Source organism: Megalobrama amblycephala, linkage group LG14, assembly GCF_018812025.1.
Source record: "Megalobrama amblycephala isolate DHTTF-2021 linkage group LG14, ASM1881202v1, whole genome shotgun sequence".
Lineage (NCBI taxonomy): Eukaryota > Metazoa > Chordata > Actinopteri > Cypriniformes > Xenocyprididae > Megalobrama > Megalobrama amblycephala.
In genome coordinates, this window is record NC_063057.1 from 1,290,161 (window position 1) to 1,305,627 (window position 15,467).

The 15,467-nt window shown below is 37.1% G+C and overlaps 2 protein-coding genes across 3 annotated transcripts in view; one reads left to right on the forward strand and one right to left on the reverse strand.

Annotated features, from left to right (window-relative positions):
- Positions 1 to 15,467, reverse strand: part of ptn (pleiotrophin) — a 66,188-nt gene that overhangs the window by 48,329 nt on the left and 2,392 nt on the right. Inside the window, exons 3-8 of the mRNA XM_048157365.1 lie at positions 7,488 to 7,613; positions 7,284 to 7,321; positions 6,884 to 7,099; positions 6,026 to 6,229; positions 5,163 to 5,537; positions 4,457 to 4,606 (exon numbers count right to left, since the gene is read on the reverse strand). The gene's annotated coding sequence lies outside the window, so the exon portion shown is untranslated. The remainder of the gene's footprint in view (positions 1 to 4,456; positions 4,607 to 5,162; positions 5,538 to 6,025; positions 6,230 to 6,883; positions 7,100 to 7,283; positions 7,322 to 7,487; positions 7,614 to 15,467) is intronic.
- trim35-14 (tripartite motif containing 35-14) lies at positions 8,619 to 15,331 on the forward strand. Of its 2 annotated transcripts, XM_048157363.1 has the most exons (7): positions 8,619 to 8,657; positions 9,969 to 10,247; positions 10,324 to 10,419; positions 13,071 to 13,301; positions 13,449 to 13,471; positions 13,557 to 13,672; positions 14,801 to 15,331. In XM_048157363.1, the coding sequence occupies exons 1-7, from the start codon at positions 8,631 to 8,633 to the stop codon at positions 15,322 to 15,324; spliced, it is 1,296 nt and encodes a 431-aa protein (XP_048013320.1). In that variant the 5' UTR covers positions 8,619 to 8,630; the 3' UTR covers positions 15,325 to 15,331. The 2 variants fall into 2 exon arrangements, with proteins under 2 accessions (XP_048013320.1, XP_048013319.1); XM_048157362.1 differs by lacking the exon at positions 8,619 to 8,657 and having other exon boundaries at positions 8,828 to 10,247.

A 15,467-nucleotide genomic window follows, 5' to 3' on the forward strand; every position in this document is an offset into this window, starting at 1 on the left:
TGCGTGCGTGTGTGTGTGTGTGTGTGTGTGTGTGTGATTGAAAACCCCTCCAAGCGGTTCAAATATTAAAACCACAAGGCGGCTGTTGCTTTGCATATTTCACTGCATGTGCTCAAAAATCTGCTGTTTTCCACTGATCCAGAAAAACCAAGTCAAACCGAGAGTTTAAAACGCTCTGTAGAAACACACACACACACAGCTCCGTCCCATAAACTGCATCACTGACATGCTGTTGATTTTCAAAGACAATAATTTCGAGCAAAAACAATAGTGCTTCTATAATAGAAGTCAATGGGGAACGTTGCCAGAGGGTGTGAAAGAACCAGAAGTGTGAAGCTCATATTTTTGTTAAAGCACTTCCATGAATTATTCAATATAAACTTGTCTAAATCATCCTTTTGAGGTGGGACTTGTGTTCTAGGTAGGTTTGCTGATGTAATTCCTGTGTTTAGAGTTTGACCCATGTAAACTGTGTTTTACTGTTAGTTGCGTTGTAGTAGTGTTGTTTCTTTGTGGTATCTTGGCACGAATCATGTTAAAGTTCACAGGTAAAATTTAATTTTTCCATTCTAAGTGTTTGTTTATTACATTCTGAGGGATGCATCGAAAATGTATTTTGTCACAGATTCTGCCTATGGATCTTGCCTTAAAACAAACCCTGAGTCGTCCATTCAGTCTGAATCATTCATTGAACTGATTAATTCAGTAACAAATCAGTTCTGCTGTGGTTTCATTGGGAAATTCATTGACAAAATAATGTAAAAACAGACAATATTGTGTCTCAAAATCAAATTGACATTCGCAATTGTTTTGCTGTTTGGGCAAAACCGCACTTTTGCTTGCGATATTGCATAGGAGAAAAATGGCCCTGTATATCTTGAATTAATAAATACAATGGTATTTTGGCACAAATTCATGACAAATTTGGAACAAAACTACACAAAGCAGAACAACATGATGATATCAAACACAGGCTTACTGTTTAATTCTGGGTCTTGAAGCAAAACCGCTGGTATTTACATCTGAAACTGTACCAGTATGTTGACATGAGGAGGAAAGAGACGTCTGGACCAGATCCTAATATCCCATTACTGAGCGAAGCAGCGTGTTTCCCCTGATCTCAGTATGAAATGTTATTAAACAGAGCTGGATTACACAGCAGACGAGGGTAATCTCTAATCTAACCTCAGCACTGCCCACATAATCCCGTATAATCTGCCGGGATTACAGACAATAAAAACTTAAATCTCTTTAAACACTACTTTAAACTTTGAGCACACTTCTCAGAGCTCGTTATGAATCGCATGCATTATTAATCAGAATATATTAGCTCTTATAAATTTAAATACTTAGATGCACACGGATTGTGCATTAATTTCCATGGCAACCCACAGCCTGACATTCGAACTCAATAACATGATCTTTCCTCCCAAATGAGTTCCTTAATGAGGAGGAGGAGGATTTCATTTAATCCGGTTATATATTAGCAAAGTCAACATAAAGTTGCTCTTTTATTTCATTAAAGCCATAAGAATATTATTGCTAGAGAATGTTCTAGACTCTCTATTATCAGATTACTTACGCATTTGAAGACTTTTAAAGAGATAAACTTAGAGATGCACGCAATTACAAAGCAAACACATGTTAAACATGCATGATATGAGGAATCCCACACAAATGTGAGGTATGTTGGGTTAATTTCGATGCTTTTTGTCATGCAATGCATTGATTGAGAAATGTGCTATTAAATGAAGGTTTAATGCGATGACATTCTGGTGCTGCTGTATCTAGTAATATATCTACAAACATGCATTTTCATTTACTCATGTGAGAGATGACGGATGTTTTTAGCATGACGACCTGTAAAATCAAAGTCATGGATTCAATGAGAGGCAGATGAGGAAAAGCTGCATCATGAACTCAATAAAGTGCAACCTTCACTAGCCACAGACCAACACGAGCCAAACCATTAACCCGCACATACATCACTGCTTATCACGAGCAAACGCAGCGGTCTGCCATGTATCGAACCAGATGCCGGATCAATGAGTGCTTACTGGACAAGGTTTTCCCTTTAAACACCTTCCGTTCCTCATTCACTCATATATTACGGAGAGAATCGCAGGGATGAGTTGCTTCCTGTCAAATCTATTAAGATGAATAAAGACACATTACTCACGACAGCCCGAGGAGGATATTAACTAACACTTCTTACTCGGTTTCTAATCTCCTGAATAATAAAACCATGTTGCATCATGTGGGAAAGTGGATTATAAACACTCATCATTTTATAATCACTGCGTCTTCAAAACCGCTACATATTTGCTGAAAATAATCTGTGTCATATGATGTTTCTCTTCCCAGTACCAACAAGTATTGGAAAATAATACTACAAAATGTTTCAGGTTCGAGGAAAGTAATCGGGTTAATCCAAGAAAACTGTTATGTCATATTTCACACCAAAAGAAAATGTATATTATATATATATATATATATATATATATATATATATATATATATATATATACACCATTTAAATATATTTGGTATAATAATCTATATTATATATATATTTTGTGCGTGAAATAAATAGTCTGTGTGTATATATATATATATATATATATATATATATATATATATATATATATAAAAATAGTGAATATATTTAAATGGTATATGTAATATTTATAATTAACATTTATAATAATTTATAATATATATTATTATTATTATAAATTATATAAATATTAAATATACTATTTAAATATATTCGGTATGAATATATAATTATTATAAATACACCAAAAAAATTTATAATATATATATATATATATATATATATATATATATATATATATATATATATATATACACACACACACACACACACAGTGAATATATTTAAATGGTATATTTAATATTTATAATTAGCATTTATAATAATTTATAATATATATTATTTTAAATTATATAAATATTAAATATATCATTTTAATATATATTCAATATAATTATATTATTATTATTATAAATCATGTAAATCTCTATATATGGTATTTTTAAATGGTAAATTTTTGTGCATGTAATGCATTTAATTAAAAATATTTTGTATCTTTAATTATAATGAGAATGTGTGTGTGTGTGTGTGTTTGGGGGGGGGGTGCTTAATTTATAACATGAAATAATAGACTTCATTTTCTTTATGTATTTTTCTTTTTTTCTTTTCTTTTTTATCTTTTTTTTATTTTAGAGGTGAAACATGACCCAGCATTTCCTAAAGAGATTCAGCCACTATCTTAAATGACTTGCCTAGAGGAGTAAATAGGTTTGGGGAGTCTTTAAATCACTCGGTTTAAGATGAGAGATGAATTTGATCTTCAGAGAGAATGAGTTTGGTCTACAGAGAGAGATATGAGACATTTGTGTAACTTTAATAAAGTTCCTATGGCCCACTGCTCCGTGCTGCACGCTGTAATTGCTAGATGAGGCATTCCTGCTTTGCATCCCAGCGGATCGTGTCTATATCAACCCACGCATGGAGAAACGGCGGCCGTCTGGTTACCTGAGCAACGAATTTCCGCCGTCCCTCCATTCATCACCATACACTGCAGTGTGATCCTCAAACACACACCGTTTACCCAGCGATCTTCACACCACACAAAAACACATTCTGGAACTCTCTGTTCTCGTGTGCAGATTGCCACTGGTTGAACAGAAAAGATTAACGTGCCCCTCAAACTGCATTCTGGGTGCTTACCTTGACTCCAGCAAGCAGATTTAATGTAGTGTAACTCTGAAAGTCACACTCAAAAAATGAAAAAAAGTTTTATCATACCCAATTTGCCAAAAGTTTAGAATAATTCAATTTTTGAATGCTTTTGAAAGTCTCTTCTGCTCACCAAGGCTGCACTTATATAGTAAAAATATAGTAAAAATAGTGAAATATTTTTACAATTTAAAATATGAATATATAGTAAAGTGTAATTTATATCCAGTGATCAAAGCTGAATTTTCAGTATCATTACTCCAGTCTTCAGTGTCACATGATCCTTCAGAAATCATTCTAATATGATGATTTGCTGCTCAAGAAACATTTATGATTATTATCAGTGTTGAAAATGCCATGTATTCCTCTGCACTATTAATGATCATGTGGTTTGTTAAAGAGGGGCGTGTTATTATTTTATTTTTATTTGAGATGAGTCGGATAAATGTAGGTAAAAAAAAATCTTACATTGAGGAGGGACCCGAGCCATATCTACAGAGACATGTACAGACCCTTTTCACTGGAGCCTGTAAGCAATTTGCTTCAGAAAAAGTGATTTTTGCAGTTCTGTTTGATGCTGCCAGAGGCACAGAAATCGCTTAGAGCAGCTTTAGGTATAATTGCACATGTACGTGTTTGTGCACGCGTGTTTTTGTGTCCGTTTTGATGTTGAAATTCATCACTCTGTACCTGATTGTGTTTGTGTGCCCCGTCTTCAGAATGACAGCTCAACAGTACCAGCTGACTACTGCAGATCTGGAACCCAATCTCCATGTGCTCCCTGGGATCCTGTTCATTTCTCCATCCTGCCAGCAAAGAACATGCGTTTCTCTCTATTGCCTGGGAAGAAAAAAACAAAAAACAATCTGAGACATTTCTAGGTACGAATTAATCTCCTGAACACAACCTGCAAAAGTGGTGAGCGATTCGACTCAATTGCACTGCTGTCATCGTTTTCTGAATTGATGTTACACCTTTAAAAGCGAGATTCTGGAGCTTTATATGCTGTTGAATGTAACGGAGGCTTTTGAATGAGACTTTTTTCAAAAGCCTAACAACTTCTTGGACAAGCCTTATCTAGATTCTGTGACACAGTTGAAGGTCAAAATTAGTTTTACTATTTAGTTTCTCTAAATAAGACCATTATTTCTCGTCCGGGATCGTGTAGAACAATTTGAAGCTGCAGTGAAACTAATTTTGACCTTCAACTGTTTGGTGCCCATTGAAGTCCACTATATGGAGAAAAATCCTGGAATGTTTTCATCAAAAAATTTAATTTCTTTTTGACTGAAGAAAGAAAGACATGGACATCTTGGATGACATGGGAGTGAGTAAATTATCAGGAAAAGTTTATTTAAAAGTGGACTAATCCTTTAATATAGATCAGTGGACTCACCAGTAAGACGTCATCTAGAAACATTTAGTGACCAGTTTTAGCTACTTTCAGCTGAAAGCAATTGGCAACACTGCGCCCGACTCCCATGCCAGTGGACCCGGGTTTGAGTCCCACTCGTGACCTGGATGGGAGTGGAGTTTAGGGGGGTGAGTGTAACGGATGTAGGCCGGTAAGAGCTGTCTGTGTAACCTCACTCCTCACTGCGGTCTTTAGCCTCCTTGTTAGAGTGCCCAACTCTCATGCTGGCGGATCAGGGTTCAAGTCCTGCTTAGAGTGGGCAGTTCGAACAGGAGGGGTTACAAACACTGGCCATCTCATGGTATGGTCCTCCATCCCTGAAGCCAAATTCATTGATGTTGCTGATGGATTTAATTGCTGTCAAGGAGAAACAATTGAGGGATTGAAGAAATCTCACCTGAGAATTTATTTTCCTTCCAGCTCACAAAAATATGTTCTAAGAATGTTTTGCTAACGTTCTCATTCAAAATGTCCAGTTTATGTTTTAAAAACCTTTTCTTGGTTATGCAAATGTTAATGGAACATTCCATTTTATTATTCTTCAAACATTACTGGAATGTTACTTTTGAATGTTCTCTGAATATTCCAAAACAAGTAGTAACATTTAAAAAATTGGAAAAGTTCCATGAATTATGTATAGATGTTTTTTTATTTATTTTTAACATTATTGAAGACCAGATAACTTTATTTTAATGTTACTGGAATAATGTTTTCTTGCCACAATATTAGCTACAGTTCTGAGAACGTTTCCTGTTAGCTGGGATATAGTACATGACCAGAATTAGATATGAATCTGTGCTTATTTTAAAGTATTCCAGTACCCACAACAACCTGGACAGATGCACCTGCATATCAAGAGCCCTTTCCAGGAAACTTTGTGTCTTTGCCCTTGGCAGTGATGGTCTGTTTGTCTACATGTCCCACTGTTCGCAACAGAGATGAGACATCAGCTGAAAAGGTGACTGGCACTTTGTAAGCAGCTCTGGTCCATCTGGTGAAATTGTGCATTTAATCCAATTTCTGCGGAGGTCTGAATTCATGTGTGAAAGCTGAAATGAGATGCACCCATTACACATACATCAAGGTCCGCCGGTATAAACGTGGAAAGCATGCAAAAACGGCCTTTTGACAAGGTGCAATTAATATATGGGAATATTTTTCTTTTATATTCTATCAAAGATTACATTTGGATAAGACATTTGGTTTAGTTTTTCAACGGGCCACTGAATGTCAGCATGCTTTGTCACTAACAAATGAATTATTGTCAATATTTACTCACCATTATGTCATTTCAATCCCATAATAACAATAAATAATGATGTATTATTTATAAAGTACATTTCCCAAGCTCAAGGTCGCTTTAAAGAGTAGCAATAATATAGACACATAATACAAAACAAGACAAATGGCAACAATAAAAAAACAGAAAACTAATGAAAAGTTGGATGAAAATACTGTGAGAAGCTGAGAATTGGTGGAGAAATGATGATGATGTTATGAAGATTCAATGGAAGTGAGTTCCATAATTTTGGAGATCTACTTTTTTCTATTAAAAAACATAAAATAATCTTCACGGATTTCGAACTAAATAATGAGGATCAGATGATCTATTTCTTTAACAAAGAAGAATCAAGGTGAAAAAACATCCTTTTAATGCAAAATGAAATTCCATGTGCTCCCTAAAGCATCCCAGATCAGTTTACCTGTGACTGAAAGCTCTTCCAGTGCTTGGCTGAGTTCGGACAGAGGTTTTGTCAATTCTGATGTAAGGACTGTTTGAGAGAAAGAGAGAGAGAGAGTGTGTGTAAAAGAGAAGAGGAAAACTGACATGGATAATATTGGTGAACAAACAATGTAGAGTCTTTGATGCAGCGTTGCGTCCCACATGGATCGAGCGCTGCAGACAGTGCAGGAGAGCCCTGGGAGATGAGCGCACATATCAGAATGCAGACAGAAACACCTGGGCCCCACAAATATCACAGCTCCTGCCTCCGATCTGTCTTTTACTCTTGCTTATGTCTCTCTACATCTCTTTTTTTTCCCTGTGCATTTATTAATGGAAAAGTTCACAGAAAAAAGAAAATTACGTAATTATTTACTCACCCTCATGTCGTTCCAAACCTGTGTGCCGTTATGTTTTCCTGTGGGACACAAAAGGAGGAATTTTTGCTTGGTTATTTCAGGTCAAAGTCTCTTTAAAATCCAAAAAGGATGACAAAGCACCACTGAACTTGTGCTGTACATCGTAAAACAACATGGTTTAGAAGAGTAAATGAGGACAGTTTGCTTTTTTAAATGAGAACTAACCTTTTAATTATACGACAGTGTTCAAACGGCAGCTGCAGGACCCCACTGTGATTAATAAATGCCATGCAAAGAACTGCACTATGTAGCTGTAGGACTCTTAGTCACCATATGCTGGAGAAAAACCAGCTAATGAAATAAAAGGAAACACACAAATGAATGCAAAATTCTTTTTGCATGCCAGCAGGAAAGTGTGCAGTTGTTTGGGAAACACTTTTTTGATTTTCTTTTAAAGAAAATTTAATGTGAAATGCCCAGTAATGTCATAAAGTCAAATAACATGGATACATACTGCCATCTAGTGACAATTTTATGCAACTCAGATTTTTTCTCCTACTCTGAAGTCACTGCGGCCCCTGCTGACAGAAATGAAGTCTGCCATAATTTACTCACCCTCAGGATGTTTATCTAGTTGTATCATCGTTTATGAATTACTAAATATTGGTGTACTGCATTATTAAACTTAGTTTAAATGTACTCAGTCAATGTGAGAAGCGTCAGTAGTCATTTTCACTTGTGTATGCCAGGTTTCTACCAAAATAAATGTGAAATTTTCAGAATTGTTGTATTAGTATTTAATTATTGCTCCTAATTTTTCTTAGTTAAAAATTTTCCTATAAAATGAACCACTTACTATATTTCAGATTAGTAATTTAACATTTGGAAAATTTGGACCAAAAATTTGGAAGCATTTGGAAATGCTTTTGAAAGAAGTCTCTTCTGCTCACCAAAGCTGCATTTATTTGATCAGAAATACAATAAAAATGATAATATTGTGAAATATTACAATTTAAAACAACTGTCAATGGAAATTGAGTGATTTCTTGTTGACAGCGAGGAAATCAATCCAACTTCTATTTACAAATTAAACTGCTGTTTACTGGATAAAAACCAGATGCGATTATGAGACTACATTACTTTATAAAAATCTTGCCTTAAAATACCCCTACAGTGAAAATCAAGTTTTTAATGTTGTTTATATGTCTATGTGGTGTTTTTAATATGCTTTAAGACAAACCATGTGCAAATTCATATGTCAATACCAATGCTGAGTATTTTCTCTTTAAAACTGCAGTGAAAAAAAGACAGTGGCTGGGTCCGGAAACTGGAAAATACTGCCTTCAGAAAACACATTTCAAGATAGGAATGCATCAAGGCACGTCCAAATCGAAAGTTAGTTTCACTTCCTGTTTCCTGAGATACCTTCATCTGATCGATTTTTGAAGGCAGCATAGATGTATCCTTCACTCCCTTTGATATCCCACAATCCTGTGCGTTCCATTCTGTGACAACTGAGCTAGAAAAATAAAGACGGCGTCCAAAAGTTGCGTTTGCTGGTAAGTTTGTGTGTAAATGTACGTTTTTGACTAACGTTTCCCACTTTTGATGTAATTTCTAGCAAGAAATTACTACTTTAGTAATTAAATATTTGTTTAGTTCTCACCAAAAACATGCACTATTTTGCTGTAGATCATTAAACTGTTATGCTACCTCAGAAGCCTGTCTGAAATCAGTTTGGTGAGGTGCCTTCATGCACAAACGCTGCCTTACAAGTCACTCGCTGATAAGGCAACAAGTCAGCTACATTGTTTTCGGATGCAGCCAGTCTCAAAAAATCTCGTTTGATATCGCTGGTGTTTGTGACGTCACAAACTACCTTGTAACCAATCTTGTTAACGTGTCAGCGGGCTTTAGCATATCATTAACAGCGAACTAGCAGGGGAGTCTCGAGAGAAACCAGGTTATCCCGGTATACTTTTCAGTTGATATCAAAAATCGTGTAGATTTAGCAATATGGCGGGTATATCACGATGTTATGATGAACTTATGGTGTTATGATGAACCCTTGAGTTGTTAAATCATTTGTAAGGATACTGATTGTCAGAAGGCAGCTATCTGACCGTTATGTGTCCGACGTTGTAAAGAGCAATTCCATTGTGCAGCGTTTACCTCAGTAAATTGACCGAGTGGATCTCTGCACAGGAACAAACATTTTGGTGATTTATAGGATAAAATTATTGACTACAAGGGGACTTTAAGAGAATATAGTCAACAAAGTTAAGTAAACAAGTTAGTTGCAAACTAACTAGTAGTTACTAATTCACTCATGTAAAATGTTTGCCTCAATTTAAGTAAGACTTTATACTGAACAGCTGCAACCGTCCGATGTGATCATTTCCTGGTTTCGATTCTTTGTAATATGACATGGAGGGAGGCGTCATTTGCTGAGGTTTCTACTGAAATGAAAGTGAATGAAATTAAAGAGTAGGGTCTAGTGTGGAGAAGTAAAGCAGGTCTCATAATATCTCTAACAGGAGAACAAAGTAAATTTATTGGGTTATTATCAGTCGAGGATTGTTTACAGTCATGTCAGACGCTTTGTCCTTCCTGGAGGAGGACTTGACATGCCTCATCTGTTGTGATGTATTCACTGATCCGGTCACTCTGAAATGTAGCCACAGTTTGTGCTCTGAATGCCTCCAGCGTTTCTGGACGACTCAAGAGGTGCCACAGTGTCCGGTCTGCCGTAAGGAATGCTCACACGACGAGCCCACCAAGAGCCTGGCGTTCAAAGCTCTCTGTGAATCCTTCAAGACCAGAAAACCCACAGCTGTTTCAGGAGACGTTTGTCCACTGCATAAGGAGACACTCAAACTCTTCTGCTATTATGACAAGCAGCCCATCTGTGTGGTCTGTTACACTTCAAAGCAGCATGAAAATCACAAGTGTTCTCCTGTCGAGGAGGCTGCTGTGAATTTAAAGGTAGGAGAAGTTTGGAATCTAATCTAAGTATTGGTATCTTCAAACTTATTATTAAGAGATTATCCTGTGATTCCAGGAGACTATCAAGGAACAAATAGACAAGCTGCAGGTGACTGTCGATGACCACATGAAAGCCAAAAAGTGCTGTGTGGAAGAGGCTGAGCTCATTAAGGTATGTGGTTAGTGTTTTAGTCAGTACGATTATTGTTAGAAAGGCCGAGTTCTGTGCGTATGTACAACTTTCTGCCAGTCATCAGCATTAGCTGGTGGGACTCAACGGAAGATGCGAGCGAGACTGTGTGTGCAAATTGTGCATCAATAAACTATGTAAGTTGACTGTTTACCAAGTAAATGATAAATGCTGGTTAAGGAGTTTGTAAAGCATGAATGCAATGTCTTCCTGTCACTAAGCAATGAGTGTTGAAGCCAGTAGGGGCTCCTAGCCATAAATTTAGGTAGAGCAGATTTTGGTCTTAGCGCTTGTTTATGATAAACATTTTGTAAGCTTTATCCTAATTGCTGAACACATCAGACACATTTTTGGCAGAATTCTAATGTCCTTGTTATTCAGCCTGAGGGTGGCGCTCTAATGATGATTGACTGACTTTAGTATACATGACCAACGCATAGAATGCCATCTTAGAATTGCATTAATGTCGTACTTATTGCGTCCGAATGTTGTTTTAGAATACTACAAGTTAGGAATTCCAGTGAGGAAAACAAAGTCTTTTCTCAGAACAAATATAAAACAAACACAACAGAACTCCTGTATATTCACATGAGCACGTTTAATTACACTTTCATTAATCTGATACGCTACTCCACATAGGAAGAACAGGCATGTCAACTAGTTACTGACCTGATGCAGACACATAACTGAAGGGCTGAGACCGGATGCCCCACTAAGGGGCCGTTTACAAAACATTGTTTTCAACTAAAGATGATTTTTCAACTTTTTGGCCATTCATTTATATGACTATGGCGTTTTGGTGGAGTGAAATTGCAACCTTTTGAAAATGGGTTTCAAAGTGGAAGTTTTTGAAAACGATACCATTGTCATCTCCGTGTAAACTGCAAAAACGCGAATGACGAAAACGGTGACGGTATGCACATGCATATTACATGTTTAGTCTATTCACCTTATTTTTCAACACAGAAGTAAGGTGTTTTCTGTAAATGTACGAGACATCCGATTTATTAGCCGCTATAGGGAAATAACGAGAAGAATATCAAAGTGCAGTAAACTAAAAATAAGGTGGATTGGCATGCTCGAGGCAAGTGCTCTGTAAAATAATGCGTATATGCGCATGCGCGTAGTCTTTCTTTGCAAAGTGACATTGCCAACTACTAATACTGTCTAGAATGCGTAATACAGCGTTTTTTAGTCATGTGCATGGATAGTTTTGATAACGTTGTCATGTGTACAAAGAAAAAACTTTTCCACTTTTAGTACATCATTGTCGTGTAAAAACGTACCCTTAGTAATAGAGTTGTCAAAAGTACCGACTTCGATACGAATCGGTACTGAATGCTTTGAACGCTGTTGAGCGGATTCGTAAACACCTCTGATTGGCCACTGTGTTGACGTGCTTCTCAGATATATCTGTGATTGGCTACAATGATCATCACACGAGAGCGTTTGAAAGAACATGGAAGTGTTTGAATTTGAAAGCGCTTTGAAAGCGGGAGCTTTTTAGAGCAGGCATCCATCAGGGGACTGATCCGTGATAAACGCTTGCTTTCAAATGCTCCCGTGTGTATCTGTGTAAGCACTCGGTGAAAAGTGTCATTGATGACCATTTACAACGTTTTTGAAGTGTTGATCATTGAAGCCAATCACAGACATATCCGATGAGCGCATCAACACAATGGCCAATCAGAGGCGTTTACAAATCCGCTCAACAGCGCTCAAAGTGTCACATTTTTTAAAATTTCAGTACCGACTTGGTAGCGAAGTTGGTACTTTTGACAACTCTACTTAGTAACATGAATACATGCCTGCCGAATCCATGCACTACATTTGAATATATCCTGCTCACTGCTCAACTTAAAATATTCTAGAAAATTTGAAAAATATTTGTTGCAGTATGCTAACACATTTATAATTTATTATTAATTCAGTGTATATAGAGGTCTATATTTAGATGAATGTTTTGGAGGGGCTCTGCCCCACCTGCACATACAGATGAGCCGCAGCTGGTTGATGCCGTTTATTGCGCATGTGAATGTGCCGATTATGTTCAATAATACTTGCAGTTCGTGTATATGCAACCAGTGTTTTATTTGTATATGTATGTGTGATCATCACATTAACAGCTGAAACACTTGATAATTCAAGTTTATCAAGTTTATGCAATGTGTCTAAATGTGTGCAGTTCATTTAAATTACGTCATAAATAGTTTCAGTTTTTAATGTTATACTATTTCTGACCAAGTAGTGGTGTTGCATAAGAACATTGTTACTTGCATATTTACTTGAGAGATTTGTATCTGTTTATGGAAATAATGTTTGTGTAATATTACTCAAAACATATTTGTCAATATATATCTTTATTCCTTTCCCTTTGTAGACCACACACACCCACACACACATCCACACACTATTAAGTTGTAAAGCCTGTGTACTGCTGTGTTGTGTACAGCCAAAGACTGTCAACAAATAAACTTCCTTTGCATGGAACTGATCAAATCCAATGTGTTCTGACTGACACCCCATTGAGGAAAGCTAGATACGACCATCACCCAATAAAGTCCAACCTTTTCAGTCCTACTATGGAAACATTATGTTAACAGAAAGGATTAAACCTTCTTAAACCATTTCAGGAACACACTAGTGTGGAAGAAAACAAGATCAAGAAGGAATTTGAGAAGCTCCATCAGTTTCTTAGAGATGAGGAGGAGAAACGGATCAGAGCATTGCGGAAAGAAATGGAACATCAAGATGAGAACCTCAAGACCAGAATAACACGTCTGTCCAAAAAGATATCAGATCTGTCTGAGAGGATGGCAGCTCTCTGGCAGCAATTGGAAGCTGAAAACATCACATTTCTCCAGGTACAGATAAGATACACATGACACCAGGAACCGAAGTCGATCAGAGAGCTGTAATCTGAAGTAAACGTGTTTGATAATCAATGTTCATGATGTTTGCGCGCACACACATATGACTGAGCACTAATTGCTTTTTTATTTCTTTTTCAGAATTACAGTCATATATTAAAAAAGTGAGTCTTTTCCCAATTAGCATTTTGATACAGCTGCAATCCCATACCCAAAATATCTTAAATATCTCACTGTTTATGTACACAGACTCAAACACCCATCAGTACCAAAGACGACCCCTGTAATAGAGCAATCTCAACACCATCCCATTCAGACAATGATCTTCACCACCTGGGCCAGAATGCAGAACCTTGTGGAACAGCGTAAGTAATAAACCCTCCTTATAGACTTGGATTGTTTACATAATTTACTAACCCAAATGTTGTTCCAAATCGTATACTGTTGTGCAAAATTTTGTGCTGCTCTTTTCCATACAGTTTATGGTGACCAGAGGCTGGAAAGATCCAACTAGGACAAAAAAAAAAAAAATTGTATATTTTGGTTTTCTTTCTGTATATTGTGTATTTATGTGTGTTTTGTATTGGAGGGTGTAGCTAGCTAGTGTAATTTAGGTAAGAGAACCAGTGGTAAAGGAGGGAAGCAGAAGGGGAAACAGTTTTTAGACCACGTTTGTTTGAATTACATGGCTAATTAAAGGTGCTCTAAGCGATCCTGGGCGGAGTAACTTCCTGTTGACGTTCGAAGTGTTGTCAAACAAAACAGAGGCCGTGTTTTTTTACAGTTCATGGCGAAACATCAAAATTTGTCAAGCCGCCATGGACACGCCCTTGAGTGAAAACTCAAGATCTTCAGAATTTAACATCGCAAAAGCCGTTCTAGGAGGAGTTCGTTAAAATACAACATCTGGAAAGGGCAAAAACTCAACAAAAAAAGAGAAAATTCAAATTATCTGACTTCCTGTTGGGTTTTCAGATTTGCACCCAGGGACTTTTTTGTAGGTATTGGGCTGTTACATTTATCTACAGAATTTCAGACCTGTATGTAAAATGTAGCGCAAAGGGCGCTTAATTGAAATTTTGTAGGTGGCGCTATCGAGCCATTTTGGCACACCTAATTCTGAAACCCGTATCAGACGTAAATTTTCACCACTGTGCAAAGTTTAATGAGTTTTCGAGCATGTTTAGGCCCTCAAAAATAGGGTCCATCACACCATCGGTGCTCGGGCCCTAAAAATGCTGTTAGAATATCTTGATTTTTTTCTGAGGAATTTAATATAAAAGAATTGAATGATGTCACGTGTCAGCTGCAGCAATCTTCCGTTCTTTAGTGGCATGGATGCCATGAAAGAACCATAGCAGAAAGTTTGTCTGTCTTTTTGGACAAAGCCTCTGGTCACCATCCAGAAAAAATAACAACACAAACACATATACCGACGTTGTTAGTGGTAAACTGGTACTGGCGCTGTAGTTTACTCTCATCTGTGTTTACAGCTCCTGTGACCCTTGACCCAGACACAGCCTCAGATAAACTGATGGTGTCACAGAATTGCACCAGTGTTCAGTACGTGGAAAAGAGATTGAAAGTGTCTGACAACCCAAAGAGGCTGTATGTGGGAGTGCTGGCCTCACAGGGCTTCAGCTCGGGTCTGCACTGCTGGGACGTAGAGGTGGGAGACAACAAAAACTGGACGCTAGGAGTGGTGGGGGAAACAGTGAACCGCAAATATCTTTACAAGATGGATCCAATGAGTCGTTTTTGGTGTTTTCGTTACGTGGATAGGAAATACAAGAAAGGTAACAAACCTGCCAAAGATATTGATAACAATGAGAGGCCAAATATCATCCGACTGCAGCTGGACTTTCACAAAGGAGAGCTGAGATTCATTGAACCCTTCAGAAACAGAATTTTGTGCACCTTCAAGGGTGGATTTCCAGAGAGGGTGTTCCCATATTTCTGTACTGGAGATTTGAGCACGCCACTTAATGTTTTTCCGGCAAATAAACAACAACTGTAAACCACAACTAACTAGACATTTTTTTACACGTTGTGTTTTGTGCATGTGCCATGTTCCTTTAAAACAAAGGCCATTTGGTTTGATAACATATCAAATGCCATGCATCATGCATTTCTAAGTGTGAAGTAGGGCTGCACAATATA